The sequence below is a fragment of the Catharus ustulatus genome, chromosome 13 (assembly GCF_009819885.2).
Source record: "Catharus ustulatus isolate bCatUst1 chromosome 13, bCatUst1.pri.v2, whole genome shotgun sequence".
Lineage (NCBI taxonomy): Eukaryota > Metazoa > Chordata > Aves > Passeriformes > Turdidae > Catharus > Catharus ustulatus.
The window spans coordinates 6,938,949-6,953,396 of NC_046233.1; the positions used below are offsets into that span (position 1 = coordinate 6,938,949).

Sequence of the window (14,448 nt, forward strand, 5' to 3'; positions counted from 1 at the left end):
CCGATACCGGCGGGTCCGCCCCGCGCGGGGGCGGCCCCGAAGCCGGCGGGGAGGCCCCGATACCGGCGGGTCCGCCCCGCGCGGGGGCGGCCCCGAAGCCGGCGGGGAGGCCCCGATACCGGCGGGTCCGCCCCGCGCGGGGGCGGCCCCGATGCCGGCGGGGGCGGCCCCGATGCCGGCGGGTCCGCCCCGCGCGGGGGCGGCCCCGATGCCGGCGGGGGCGGCCCCGATACCGGCGGGTCCGCCCCGCGCGGGGGCGGCCCCGAAGCCGGCGGGGAGGCCCCGATACCGGCGGGTCCGCCCCGCGCGGGGGCGGCCCCGAAGCCGGCGGGGAGGCCCCGATACCGGCGGGTCCGCCCCGCGCGGGGGCGGCCCCGATGCCGGCGGGGGCGGCCCCGATGCCGGCGGGTCCGCCCCGCGCGGGGGCGGCCCCGATGCCGGCGGGGGCGGCCCCGATACCGGCGGGTCCGCCCCGCGCGGGGGCGGCCCCGAAGCCGGCGGGGAGGCCCCGATACCGGCGGGTCCGCCCCGCGCGGGGGCGGCCCCGAAGCCGGCGGGGAGGCCCCGATACCGGCGGGTCCGCCCCGCGCGGGGGCGGCCCCGATGCCGGCGGGGGCGGCCCCGATACCGGCGGGTCCGCCCCGCGCGGGGGCGGCCCCGATGCCGGCGGGGGCGGCCCCGATACCGGCGGGTCCGCCCCGCGCGGGGGCGGCCCCGATGCCGGCGGGGGCGGCCCCGAAGCCGGCGGGGAGGCCCCGATACCGGCGGGTCCGCCCCGCGCGGGGGCGGCCCCGAAGCCGGCGAGGAGGCCCCGATACCGGCGGGTCCGCCCCGCGCGGGGGCGGCCCCGAAGCCGGCGGGGAGGCCCCGATACCGGCGGGTCCGCCCCGCGCGGGGGCGGCCCCGATGCCGGCGGGGGCGGCCCCGATACCGGCGGGTCCGCCCCGCGCGGGGGCGGCCCCGATGCCGGCGGGGGCGGCCCCGAAGCCGGCGGGGAGGCCCCGATACCGGCGGGTCCGCCCCGCGCGGGGGCGGCCCCGAAGCCGGCGGGGAGGCCCCGATACCGGCGGGTCCGCCCCGCGCGGGGGCGGCCCCGATGCCGGCGGGGGCGGCCCCGATGCCGGCGGGTCCGCCCCGCGCGGGGGCGGCCCCGATGCCGGCGGGGGCGGCCCCGATACCGGCGGGTCCGCCCCGCGCGGGGGCGGCCCCGAAGCCGGCGGGGAGGCCCCGATACCGGCGGGTCCGCCCCGCGCGGGGGCGGCCCCGAAGCCGGCGGGGAGGCCCCGATACCGGCGGGTCCGCCCCGCGCGGGGGCGGCCCCGATGCCGGCGGGGGCGGCCCCGATACCGGCGGGTCCGCCCCGCGCGGGGGCGGCCCCGATGCCGGCGGGGGCGGCCCCGATACCGGCGGGTCCGCCCCGCGCGGGGGCGGCCCCGATGCCGGCGGGGGCGGCCCCGAAGCCGGCGGGGAGGCCCCGATACCGGCGGGTCCGCCCCGCGCGGGGGCGGCCCCGAAGCCGGCGAGGAGGCCCCGATACCGGCGGGTCCGCCCCGCGCGGGGGCGGCCCCGAAGCCGGCGGGGAGGCCCCGATACCGGCGGGTCCGCCCCGCGCGGGGGCGGCCCCGATGCCGGCGGGGGCGGCCCCGATACCGGCGGGTCCGCCCCGCGCGGGGGCGGCCCCGATGCCGGCGGGGGCGGCCCCGAAGCCGGCGGGGAGGCCCCGATACCGGCGGGTCCGCCCCGCGCGGGGGCGGCCCCGAAGCCGGCGGGGAGGCCCCGATACCGGCGGGTCCGCCCCGCGCGGGGGCGGCCCCGATGCCGGCGGGGGCGGCCCCGATGCCGGCGGGGGCGGCCCCGATACCGGCGGGTCCGCCCCGCGCGGGGGCGGCCCCGATGCCGGCGGGGGCGGCCCCGAAGCCGGCGGGGAGGCCCCGATACCGGCGGGTCCGCCCCGCGCGGGGGCGGCCCCGATGCCGGCGGGACGGCCCGCGCGGGGGCGGCCCCGAAGCCGGCGCGTCCGCCCCGCGCGGGGGCGGCCCCGATGCCAGCGGGGAGGCCCCGATGCCGGCGGGTCCGCCCCGCGCGGGGGCGGCCCCGATGCCGGCGGGCTCTCACTTCCGGGGTGGCAAATGTTGCAACTTTGTAGATCAGATAAGGCGCACCGGACTATAAGGCGCACTTCCGGTTTTGGGGGGAGATTTTAGTCAAAAGGGTGCGCCTTATAGTCGTGAAATTACTGTAAGTGTATTCTGCTGACTGCTTCTGTGTGATGGATATGGCATCAGCAGCCAGCAGTGGACTTGGAACACTGCTCCACAAATGGTTCTTCTGAATAATAAGCCTGGAATAATGTGCCCAAGTTCTTATAGAGCAAGAATTTGAAAGAAATGACAATTTAAAGAGGAATGCAGTCTCTTTAGTGGTCCATGAGTGTTATGTGCAGCTCATACAAATGATCATCATCAGACCAAGTAGCAACGGAAGTAGGTGGATGCACATCAAAGGGTTCTCACAAAAGTCTTCACAAACAGTGGATTAAAATAGAGGCAGGTTTTAAAAGAGCAAATTTAGAGGCAATATTAAACAAATTACCCTTCTTTCAGTCTGCTGTCAGGAACTAGTGCTAGGGCAGAGCTGAAAAAGTAGATGCAGGAAAACTCATTAATTGATAAGCCTGACTCTGGATCTGCAGGCACATTTGTACACAAGTGTTCTGCTCCAACATCAGGAGATGTTCCCTTTGGTTCAGTGCAGAGAAGTTTTATTGAGCTCACAGCCCATCAATGCACTGTTGAGATGTACAAATGTTGCAGTCCAAAGAAAGACATTTCCCAATTACTCAGTTGGTTACAGCAAAATTAAGGAGAGGACATGAAAATTTAGTACAGTTATAGTAACTCAGGTTAGTAAAAACTGGTTGGCAGCAGCTTAGCACCTTAACTTATCAACACTTTCTGTTCTAAATGCAAGAAGATTAAGACTTGAGGCATTTTCACAACTTATTGTTTTCCAAAGAGCTGTGGAGTAACAGGTCACCTCATTTTAACAGAAGGTTGTTCTTCAGACACAAAAATTTAACCTGTAAATCAGAATTTGACATGGTTTGGACTGAGTCCTGGCTTCCCAGGGAGCAGTAAGGGCTGAGTGTGCTGAGTTCCCCTCCAGCTCCTCCACAGTAGTGCATGGCTGCAGCTGAAATACCTGGTGGCTAGAGAAGAAATTTTTTAGGAATCCATCCAGCCCCTCTGTATGTAGGGCAGGATACTAGAGCATCTCAACAGGAATCCGTGTACTTATCCAAGGCTTAAAATTGTGACATTAGGTATTTGTTCATTGAATTTACCCACCTGCTGATAAATGCTCTGAGGCTGCATTGGTGTTGCATGGATGTACCAAAAAAAACCCCAAAAAAACCCCATGTGGCACAGTCAGGTTCCTAATGATGCAAAATGTTTTTTGAAATCTCATCTTTGTGATAAAATCTAATGCTCTGGATCATCTTCAGTTTGGCAGGAGAGATAGAGAAAGGAGATGAATAATTTAAAGCAGCTAAGAAACTAGACTGCAACATGGCTATGGAGAATATTGCCTTTCACTTTAGAGAACTTCTGGAAGATTGTAAGAGTCAAAAAGTTCATCTACATAATGAACAAGAAATGTGTGAAAAGTTGCAGTTTTGTATATTGTTATATCTGAAAATATGGAGATTTGTTCCTTAAAAAAAAGATGCAGGGATAGTAAACTGGAAAGATTTTGGCACAGTGCCATTTTTTGCGTTAGAAAAGTGCTGGTGTTCTGATCTTTTGTGAAAATACTTTAAAAGGGAGGAAAAAAAAGAAATTTAATATCAAAATCTTTTGGGAATAGAAGAAAAAAAACCCAATTGTTTTTGCTTAAACTTAAAAAATAAAAAAGCACTTAATAGTCCAAAACAGGCAAAAGATATTTAGCAGAAAAACTGGTAGAACTCATTTGAAGGCATTTGTGCATCACTTCTCCTTTCCCTCATTGACTTTTTATTTTTCTTTCACCCCAGCTTGATCTCTTTACCATTCTATTTTCACCACAGTGCAACAACCTAAATGGCTGCAACAGCTTGTGATTTTCCCAACTGCGTGCCAGGTCTTAATTGAATCACACTGAAACTCTTGGAGCCAGTCCCATGGTGTTCTCACCTTCTGGGGCTGCTCTGCAAACCTGAGAGTTCCCTTTGCAAAAACACTTTCAGGATTGGCCTCAAGCTTTCTGACTTTGTCTCAGATGAACTTGCAGGGTGTAAAGGAATATCTAATTCTGAAGCGTTCGTTCTGCTGGTAAAAACATGGAGCTTTCTCATGCCCAGAATTTAGCATTGGCTTGCATTTGATGGCTTATGTCTCAAGGAATCCAAAGATGTTAAACACAATGAGGATAAAATAATGATAAGAATGGAAAACCTGCCTTTTATCTGCAAATAAGGGACATGTGGAGCAAAATTGATTTCATCTGATCTCCAGCCAATTCTGAATACAAGCATAAACTTTGAGTAATTAGTCCATGTGTGTTTGTATAGATTCTGTTCCTCTCCAGTCTTGAGATATTTCTATCCTTATGGCAACATTATTCTAATTAATGGGCCATTGTTGATTGTATTGGCTCAACAATTGATGTCATTAATGGAAATAAATCTCTGCATTTGGTAAAGAGCAAACATAGATTGCCATCAGTGTTGACAAATTTCATGTTAAATGTTGACAAATTAGTTTGCATGGGGTATTTGAACTTGTGTTATACAGCAATGATGGGTTTTTTCTATATTTGAATGAATGTGCAGAGTTGGTGGGACCACATGTGCATAGTCCACAGTGTTGTGGAACCTTTTTCTGAGTTGTTTCACAGAATTACACAAAAACACCACTCTGTATTGGTAATAGGATGATTATTTTGTCCCAGCCAATGGGAACATTGTGTTTAAGTGAGTGACACAAGGATCAGGTCTCAAGTAACACATACAGGTTTAATAACCCTCAGTTGGATGCTGAAGTGATGGCATTACATTCACTAATTATAGTTAAAATCCTATCTGCAGTCTAAAAGATCAACAGGAACAAAAACAGATCCATTTCAAAATCTTAATTTCATCTTCAGAACTGTTTTTTGTCAAGTATGGTAATGAAAGGAAGGGAATCTCTGTTCTATGTGGCTCTGCAGTGTGTGTTCTTACATGAATTGTTGTGCAATGAAACACATCTGTGTGCAATCCTCTCTTGGGTGGGTTCCATGTGTTGGCATACATGATAAATCCACCTTGTCCTGGGTTTGTGTTGGGCTCATGGCTGAGTGATGCAAATCCCAAAGAAAGGAGTTAAAAAATCCTCTTTTCTGCACTGGTGGGCACAAATGGCTCAGCCCTGGTGCAGGAGATGGAAGTGGTCTCTGTCAGTGGGCTGCAATTTCTTGCCATACTCTCACCCACCTTCATGGGTTGGTGTTAGAATGCCCTGGCCTTTCCTGCATCAATGTCCCCTGCAGTGCTCCATCCAGGGCCCCTGGCCACGGTGGAGAAACCAGAGGGGTACTTGAGGCAGTGCCAGACAGAAAATTTATTGAGCATTTGCTCATTTAATGCAAAAATCAAATCAAAAATTGACCAGTGTGGGTCAATCTTCCCAGTGATGTGCTGACCCAGCACAGGGCACAGCCTGGGATGTTGGTGTTGTGGCAGCCTTCAAAGGGGGCTGTGATCCTTCTGAAAAGTGTCCTGGGCAAGGTCTGAGCTACTGATGAGTTTTGAGTTGGGCAGGAGCAACCTATCAAAAAGATCCAGCCTTGGAGGCTTCAGTAATGCTTTTTCTATTTCCAGAGTTGCCTGCTGGTTGGGAGAAAATTGAGGATCCCGTATATGGTGTCTACTATGTAGAGTAAGTGCTGCTCCCTGTTTTGGTGTGGCTTTCCCTGCACCCCACTCTGCTGTGCTGCAACATCTCAGTCCAAGGAGGAGGAGAAGACCTTGTCCCACTACAGGCTGGGGATGTTACAGGAGAGGACAGCCCTGTCTGGCCATTCCCATCCAGCCCAGAGTGGGAGGGGGCTCAGGGCAGGCAGCAGTGCCCTGGGAGGGGGCTGAACCCAAATTAAACAGGATTGGGATGTGCAGGAGCCCCAGCACCTCACTAAATACTTCTATCCGTTAGAGAACATTAACAAATGTGCAATTAACTCTGTGTGGTGCTGTGGTCACAAAATGAGTGTGCAAAGCAATCCACCAGCCAGCTGTGTCAGGAGACACCCAAAAGCAGGAGAGGAGGAGATGGTGTGACAAACAGCCATGGCAGAGGTCTTGCATCAGGCTGTGTGGTTGTGAATAGAAGTGCAGGTTTAATGGGACTCTCTGTGGAGTTAGAGCAGCTTCTCCTTCATGGACATGTCAGATTGCTCCTTTGGGAAACCAGAGATCAGAGTTTTGTTTCATCACTGACCCCATAAAATGAATTTTTAATTATGTGTATACTCCTGTCTAGTAAGATGGCTTATGATAGCCCTCAGAATAGACATGGAATACAGCTTCTGTCTGCTTGGGCTCATTCCTGACCCTACCATCTGTGCCTAGGGAAACAAGGTTAGCAAACTGTGTAATTAAGGCTTGACATTTATTTATCAAAGACATCAAGAATATTTTTCAGCTATTAAATGCCATGCCAAGAGATCTTTACAGGATATTGTCCTGTCACTTATATACATATGCCCATTAGTTTTGTGGCACTCCTTACTGATCAAATTAAATCAAAAACTAACTGCAATAAGGCATAATTTTATTTTATTTGCTGTCTCTAAGCTAGCAGGATGGTTATAATTTTAGCATTTGTCTCTGTCCCTTCAAATCAGGCACTCTGTTATTACATAATAGTTTTTATTGAGAGACAATTGTATCATGAAAAAGTTTATGTCATTTTTAAAGTAGTTATCATTTTTTTCTTGGCTCTCCAAAGAGATCTTGAAATGGGAAATCTTTTTCAGTGAGTGATTTAGAACTCACTTTTTGTGAGTTAGAACTCACTGACTCATTTTTTATTTAGCAAGTTAAATATTTTTCTAGTGATTTAATATTGATCTTTAGCAGAAAAAAATCTGAACATAAATCCCTGGAGTGCTTCTGTCACAATTACTTGAGAAGGTGGTTGGTTTTCATGTGGGTTTTTTAATAAAGGCAGGAGACAATATAACAGCAAGTTCTGAATGGTAAACTTTGCTTTGCATACAAAGATAGGCTTTAAGGTAATATATTTTTCTGAGGTCTACCTGTTCCTCTGCTGTAGCAAAATCACTACTGAAAATGGTTCTTACACAGTTGATGAGGCATTCAGGGAGTCCCAGTCCTGCCACCCCAGCATCTGTTTTCATCACTTGGTTTACTAAGGTGTTTAATCCTCTGCTGAGAGCATGCCTTATCTGCCATGATGGGACTGGGCTGATTTTTTTTTCTTTTCCTGGAACTGGTACAAAGTATTGGCTCTCAACATCTCCTAGTGCTCAAAAGCTGCCTGAGGAAAGCAGCTGAAGTTTCACTAAATGCTGTTTTCTACTGGGAGTGTTTGCTGGTGGCAGATTCTGGATAGATTTTGATGCATTTGGAGCCCAGCTCATAGCCTGCATCCCTGCAGATATTTTTAAGACGCCCTGTGTGCATTGATCAGATCACTGACAGATGTTGGGGTTTGTTTAGTTTTGTTTTATTTTGTTTTGTTTTGTTTTTATCTTGGGTGAGCCAGGAAATGACTGCAACTCTGGGAGTCTGATTAAAGCAGGGATGATACAAGCCTGCCTTTTAAAATGCAATCAGACAATATGCCTTTCCTGCTTTAATCTCATTTTTCACAGATAGATCACTACTTTAATGTATTTGAAGGAATTAGCTATCCCTACTCGAGACATCATACCAATACCAGAATCTGCTTGTTTTTTTTAAATACTCCTTTTGGGACAATTGGATGAGCTTCGCTCCACACCCACTGCTGTTGGGTTTGTTTGGTATTTTACTCCTTTCCCCAGAAGGAGGAGTTTCAATGCCTGTTTCATTCCTGCTCGTTGCACAAAGGGTTTCCCTAATCCATGGCTCTCTTCCATCCCCAGCCACATCAACAGGAAGACACAGTATGAAAACCCAGTTCTTGAAGCCAAGAGGAAGAAGCAGCTGGAGCAGCAGCAGCAGCCCCCAGAAGGTTGGCACCCTTGAGGGCGTGGAGGGTGGGGAATGTCCCCCCTGGCTGTGGCAGTGTTTGTCCTTCCCTGCTCAGTGGGTACAGGCACAGTGATGTGCACAGGAAAGGTTTGTCCTTCACTGAGGATGCAGCGGAGGAAATCCAAACTGTGTCACTTAAAAGTAGAAGGTTTCAATCAGGTTAAACAGGAGAGATTTTTCTTTATATGTTCTTTGTTTTTGGAAAGTTTCTAGACTTCCCAGAGACAACTAGAGCACGTTTTCCTCTCAGTGTGCTCCAAGTTAGTCACTGTAGCTGGTGGTGTCCCAGTCTGCCCTGGGGCTCAGGCTGTCAGAGGGGATGAGGAGTGGGCACTTAGATGCACCAGATAAACCCTGCATGAGAGACTTCTTAAGCCAACACCTTTTTATGTTGTCAGGCTCTAAAATATGAAATAATTTCCTTATTTTGAAACACTTATTTAAAATTATTTTCCTCCCTCCCAGCCCCTTTTTTTTTTTCCTTTTTACATTTTTTTCTTCAACTTCGGTGAGGTCTCTGTGGCATTTGGGTTCATTCTTCTACTTAGGTACCACGAGTGGCACAGGGAGTAGATTTCATTAGATGCAAACCATGTCCCAGGTTTCAGTGTGAGATAGGATGTCCCAGCAGATGGAGCAGTTGACCTGGATATAGAGATCCTTCAGAACTGGTTTTTGGACATCCCATTCATTTCATTCCCTCTGTCTGTGGCTCTGTTTCCTCTCTTGCCATTCTTCTCACCTCTCCTCTGCTCGACCCCACACTCCCAGCATGTGCACATGCAGCAGCTCGTGGTGCTGTTGTGAAACCAGTAACATTTCCCTCTCTGCCCTCTCTAGAATGGACAGAGGAGTGTCCATCTCTCCCTCCACCTGCTGCTCCAAACCATGTTTCAAACAACCAAGAGGCAGTTCGGGAAGCACCAGTACAAGGTAACAGCCTTGTTAAACCAGTCCTAAAAGAGCAACAAGGTTTTTTTTCCCGAGAATGAAATTCCCTCAGCCACCACGAGGGCAGTATTTCCACACCTGGTGACACACCAGGGCCTGTGCCTGCTCATCTGAATTCCCAGATTTTGAGACTAGTTGTTTCAGGACTACATTTGTTGCTGAATGCAAGAGGTGAATGAGATTATGTGCATCAAAAAGAGGATTGTGGTTATTCTCTAAGTTTTCAAAGACAGTGGACTTACTCAGAAGTTGTACTTTTGTACAGGTACTTTGGACTATTACAGCCTTATTTATTGTGTCAGTGTTCTGTGTAGCCAGTTACTCACAGACCGGTTGTTTGCCTTAAATTACTCACCAGACAGGACATGAATCATTCCTGAATTTGCAGCATGAGCTGAAACATTGCCAGGTGGGGTCTCCAGAAAGGGCAGGGAGTTCCACTTGTACCTGTGGCAGTAAAGTGCTCTCTGGTTACAGGTGGTTAAAAGTAGACTTTTTTTTTTAACAACATCTGAAGTGCATTGCAAGTGAGTGGCATTGCCCTGGTCTGCAGGAGCAGTACTCCTGTGGTCTCTGAAGGCAAGCCTGACTGGAGTGCTGCTGTCCCAGGCAGCCTTTCCTGCCTGGAAGAGCCAGGAAATTCTTTCTGCAGCACCTGGAAGCAGATCAACCCTTCCAAAACAGATGTGGAATTTCACAGGACCCAAAGCCCCCAGCACAGTCCTAAGGGGTATTAGAGTACATTGGAGTAATCCAACCTGGCAGCAAGGAAAAGAAGTGGGAGGTGTGAGGATGGCACCCTGCCCACCAGGCACCTGAGTTTGGAGATGTCATCAGAGTGCCCCAAAAATGCTGCTCTTCCTCCTGGAGGCATCTGTGAGTGCCACCTTTGCCTTTTCCACAGCCAGCCTGAAGCAAGGGTTGCCCAAGCAAAGGAGCCATCACACAGGGGTGACATTGGGAGCCTGCTCAGCCACCAAATTGTGCAGCAGTGTTAGAGCAGAGCATGAACCTGTCTCAGCACCACTCTGAGTGACATGTCCTGGTACCTGCTGATGACTCCTCTCCTCTTTCATTCCTTTCTCTTCCTTCCTCAGTGCTGCTCCCTCTTCTCTCTCTCCCCATTTGCAGCAGTTTTTTTCCAGCTTCCAAGCCCAGAGGTTTCCATCTCTCCTCCTGATGGCAGGGACGTGGGCACAAGGAGCCCTCCCTGTGCCCCTGGCAACACTCTCACAAGCCTGGGTTTTGTAGATACACTAATTTCAAATGTGATCCCCTCTTGAATGCTGTAGGTGGGATGTAGCCTGTGGTGCTGCAGTCCTGCTGCTGCTGGGCAAGCTCAGCTTGTGTCTGTGGGCAGACACCAGCAGGCTCTGCTTGTTCTGCTTGTCCTTTGAACCAGAAATGAGCCCTGCTGCACTCTGCCTCAGCTGTTTGTTACCTGAGACACTGGGTTGCATTCTGATAGTCAGGGCTTTTTGCAGGCTGGGGTCTGAGCAGACCATCTGCCCACCTTGTGCAGGATTACCCTGCTCCTCTACCACCCTTCAAAGGCAGAAAACTACAAGTCCTCACACTGCCTCCTCATGAATAATCTTCAAATATACATTCTTCCCCCCAGTCAAAGGCTTACAAGTCTCAAATCCCCAGCTCTCCCCCGAGGTCTCCTTTCTGAGCAGAGGCCCACAGCAATGCTGCTGAGGTGTTTGAAAGTGTGCCAGCTCCACTGGCTGTGATACCCACTGCTGATCCTGGAGCTGTCACCAGAGGGCTTAGTGGCACAGGCTAAACGTTAAAAACAATTAAAAGTGCAAAGGTGTTTAGTGTTGGCACTGTGAAGTGCAGCAAGCACGATCCCTTTTCTGAGCCTGTGCAACATGCTTTGCAAGGATGTGCTTTTGTCCATGGAGCACCTCTTTGCCTCTTAACTGAGCTCCCAGAGAGCATCCCCAGCCTGCAGCACAACTCCTCTGGTCCTGGGCTGCTCTTTGATTTGTACTTCACACCGGAAGCCTTTCATCCACAACAGGCAAGGAGCAGAAAGGGAAGGGAAAAGACTTCAAACAGTGTCTGAAGAACAACATCAACGTCCTCCCCTTTTTCACCAGAGGAGGTCACAGGGTAGCAGCAATGGTGGGGGTTATGCTAAGGAATATCAGTGTCTTGTCAGAGCTCAGAACTTGCTTTTTGCTCAGTGGGCTGGGAGAAATTCAAATGGTGAAAAGCATAATGATGCTTCTTTCTGCAGAGACTCTCACCGCAGACTCCTTCTGTAGGAGACAGAAGTTTCTGTCCCCCTAACCCTGCCCCATCCTTCCCAGCATGGGTATAACCACCTCAGGACAGAGATAAGACACACATCTAAGCCAGCATTCCCAGCTTTAGTATATTCCATTCTTTAAAGCAGCATGTTTTCCCATTTGTAGCCTTGCTGCAGCTGACAAAGTGCCAGGCACTGGGGTTTTGTTCACGCCTTGTACTGCATGTCTGGATCCAGGGATTCAGGTGGAGTGTGATGAGATGAGAAGGTACAGGAGTGAAGTGCAGTCCTGTCCCTGCACACTGCTGTGTTTGTCCATGGACTCGTTGGAATGGGGAGGGGCAGAGGAAAAAGAGATCAAACACTCTTGCCTGCTTGCTTATAGATTTTTTTCCAAACTTCCTACACAGGAAAACCTTTTTTTACACGAAACCCTTCTGAGTTGAAAGGGAAGTTCATCCACACCAAGCTAAGGAAAAGCAGCAGGGGGTTTGGCTTCACTGTCGTTGGAGGGGATGAGCCAGATGAATTCCTCCAAATCAAAAGTTTGGTGCTCGATGGTCCTGCAGCGCTGGATGGCAAAATGGAAACAGGTACTGATGCTTTATATCAAAACCATCACTACAACCTTGGTTTGTGTTTTTGCAGCTGAAGTGCCATTCATAAAGGACCATAGTCTTCATCCCCTTCTTGGGGAAAGGCATTCAGCTCTCCTATCAGCGAGTAAGGATGTGAGATACATTGAGGAATATATTCAGAATCTTGGAAAAGGACACTTCACGGGTTGGAATTCCATCTCAGTGTCAAAATACCCAGCTGGGACACTGCCAGCTCCTCTCCCCACGCTGATCTGAGGAGAGGAGCCAGCAGTTGTGGGGTTCCACATCAGGCTATGGGTTCCTGCTCCTTGCTGTGGCAATGGATGATGGATTTTTGTAGGGCTGCACCATATGTTTGTGTCTCTGTCATGCTGTTTGCCCCTTTCCAAAGCTATTCCCAAGGCTAATCTGCATTTCCTTGTGTGGAGACACCAAGGGCAAATTCATTTTGCCAGAGATCAGATCCACCACAATTTAGTGGCAAAATATGACATATAGTTTAGTAGTGAATACAGTGGTGCTGAGTTAGTGGTTTGACTTGATCTTGGAGGTGTTTTTCCACCTTGATCCTATGAAATTTTCTTAGGCTTCATCTGAGGTCACAACTCCTCACTTTCAGTTGGAGCATCACAGCACTTAACATCCCTGTTCTGCAGCCCCATAACTTAATCAATATCTGGATTTCAGGCTGAAGTATGAGACATGACATGTGGCACTCACTGTGTTTGAGCAGTTGGTATTTGAGAGCCTTCTGTTACAACTCCCATGTGCTCTCAATTTTGTTTCTATCATATGTCAACGTGTAACAGTGAGAGCTGGACTTCAGAATAGCTGTGAAATGGGCCATATACCATCATCTAAATTCATTAATTTTTTGCATGAGCCAATTCCATTTCCACTTTCAAAAACATTTATGTGCATAAAGGCTTTATGCCCTGAATCCACAGAGTTTTTCCTCGCCCAAGTGTCACCACTCCTTTTTCTCGTGCTGAAATGCTGCTGTTGCCTGTGAGTGGCACCTGTGGATGCTGCAGATCTGCTGTCAGGCTCTAGTCCTCACCTTCCTGCAGCGCACAAAATGTATTTTCATGCTCTATCTGTCTGTGTCCGCTGCAGGGGACGTCATAGTCAGCGTGAACGACACCTGTGTGCTGGGGCACACTCACGCCCAGGTGGTGAAAATCTTCCAGTCCATCCCCATCGGTGCCAGCGTGGATCTGGAACTGTGCCGGGGCTACCCCCTGCCCTTCGACCCCGACGACCCCAACACCAGCCTGGTCACGTCCGTGGCGATTTTGGACAAAGAGCCGATCATTGTCAACGGGCAGGAGAACTACGACTCCCCTGCCAGCCACAGCAGCAAAACAGGGAAAGTAAACGGCACAAAGGAGGCCAGGCCCAGCAGCCCTGCTGAGGTCTCCTCCAATGGACCCCACGGCTACCCCAACGACACGGTGTCTTTGGCATCCTCCATCGCCACGCAGCCTGAACTCATCACTGTGCACATAGTGAAAGGGCCCATGGGCTTTGGGTTTACTATAGCAGACAGTCCCGGTGGGGGCGGCCAAAGAGTCAAACAAATCGTGGACAGCCCACGGTGCCGCGGGCTGAAGGAGGGAGACCTCATAGTGGAAGTCAACAAGAAGAATGTGCAGAGCCTCACTCACAACCAGGTGGTGGATATGCTGATTGAATGTCCTAAGGGAAGCGAGGTCACGTTGCTGGTGCAGCGAGGAGGTGAGTCTTCAAAACTGCTTTCAAACACCTCTTCTTGAAATTAAAAGAAGGAAAAAATGCATGTCACGAAAGATCTGCTCTGCTAAGCTCCTCTCTAGAGATGTTGTTTTTTTCCTGAGGTGTAGGAACTGCCCCAAGTTGGCAGTTGTCAGGTCACATAGATGGTTAAAATTATTTATTGTGTGTTGCAGCAGTGTGGGGGATGCTCAGGTTCCACGTGCACACAGAGCTGGTAAGGGGCAGGAGGGTGTGTGGTTACACGTGTGCTTACACCTTTGCTTACATAACAAACCCTGCTCTCATGCTCAGAAAACTTGAGTGTTTTAAATAGAACATGGACATTCCTTGAGCTATTCTGAGATATGGAAAAGGCTGGTAATATGTTCTGTAATTTGCAGTGCTCAAAATCAGATGTTAATGACTCTTCACTGGGGAAGGATTATACCTGGGATACATTTGGGAGCATAGAAGAGAATTTAAATTTCTGCAAGTTGTAAGCAATTGCCATGTGACTTCTGCACATTTGTCTGCTGTGCCATTGGGAGCTGAGCTCATTTTTTTGGTAGCATTGCTGAGGCCACCAGCAGGTGCAAAACCCATCCCACAGGCAGCCCACATGGAGCATGGTTGGCAATTAGTCTGTCTGTGGTCAGTGCATCCACAGGAACTCTTTCCCTGCACAT

The 14,448-nt window shown here is 51.2% G+C and overlaps 1 protein-coding gene across 22 annotated transcripts in view; it reads left to right on the forward strand.

The window, feature by feature from the left end:
- The window catches only part of MAGI1 (membrane associated guanylate kinase, WW and PDZ domain containing 1), a 335,697-nt gene that overhangs the window by 267,477 nt on the left and 53,772 nt on the right, over positions 1 to 14,448 (forward strand). For 17 of the 22 annotated variants that reach the window (XM_033071841.1, XM_033071820.1, XM_033071823.1 and 14 more), the window contains 5 exons: positions 5,843 to 5,900; positions 8,110 to 8,198; positions 9,059 to 9,151; positions 11,840 to 12,022; positions 13,145 to 13,765. In XM_033071841.1, the coding sequence (XP_032927732.1) occupies positions 5,843 to 5,900; positions 8,110 to 8,198; positions 9,059 to 9,151; positions 11,840 to 12,022; positions 13,145 to 13,765 (1,044 nt within the window). The remainder of the gene's footprint in view (positions 1 to 5,842; positions 5,901 to 8,109; positions 8,199 to 9,058; positions 9,152 to 11,839; positions 12,023 to 13,144; positions 13,766 to 14,448) is intronic. The other 5 variants (XM_033071833.1, XM_033071836.1, XM_033071838.1 and 2 more) reach the window with 1 other exon arrangement.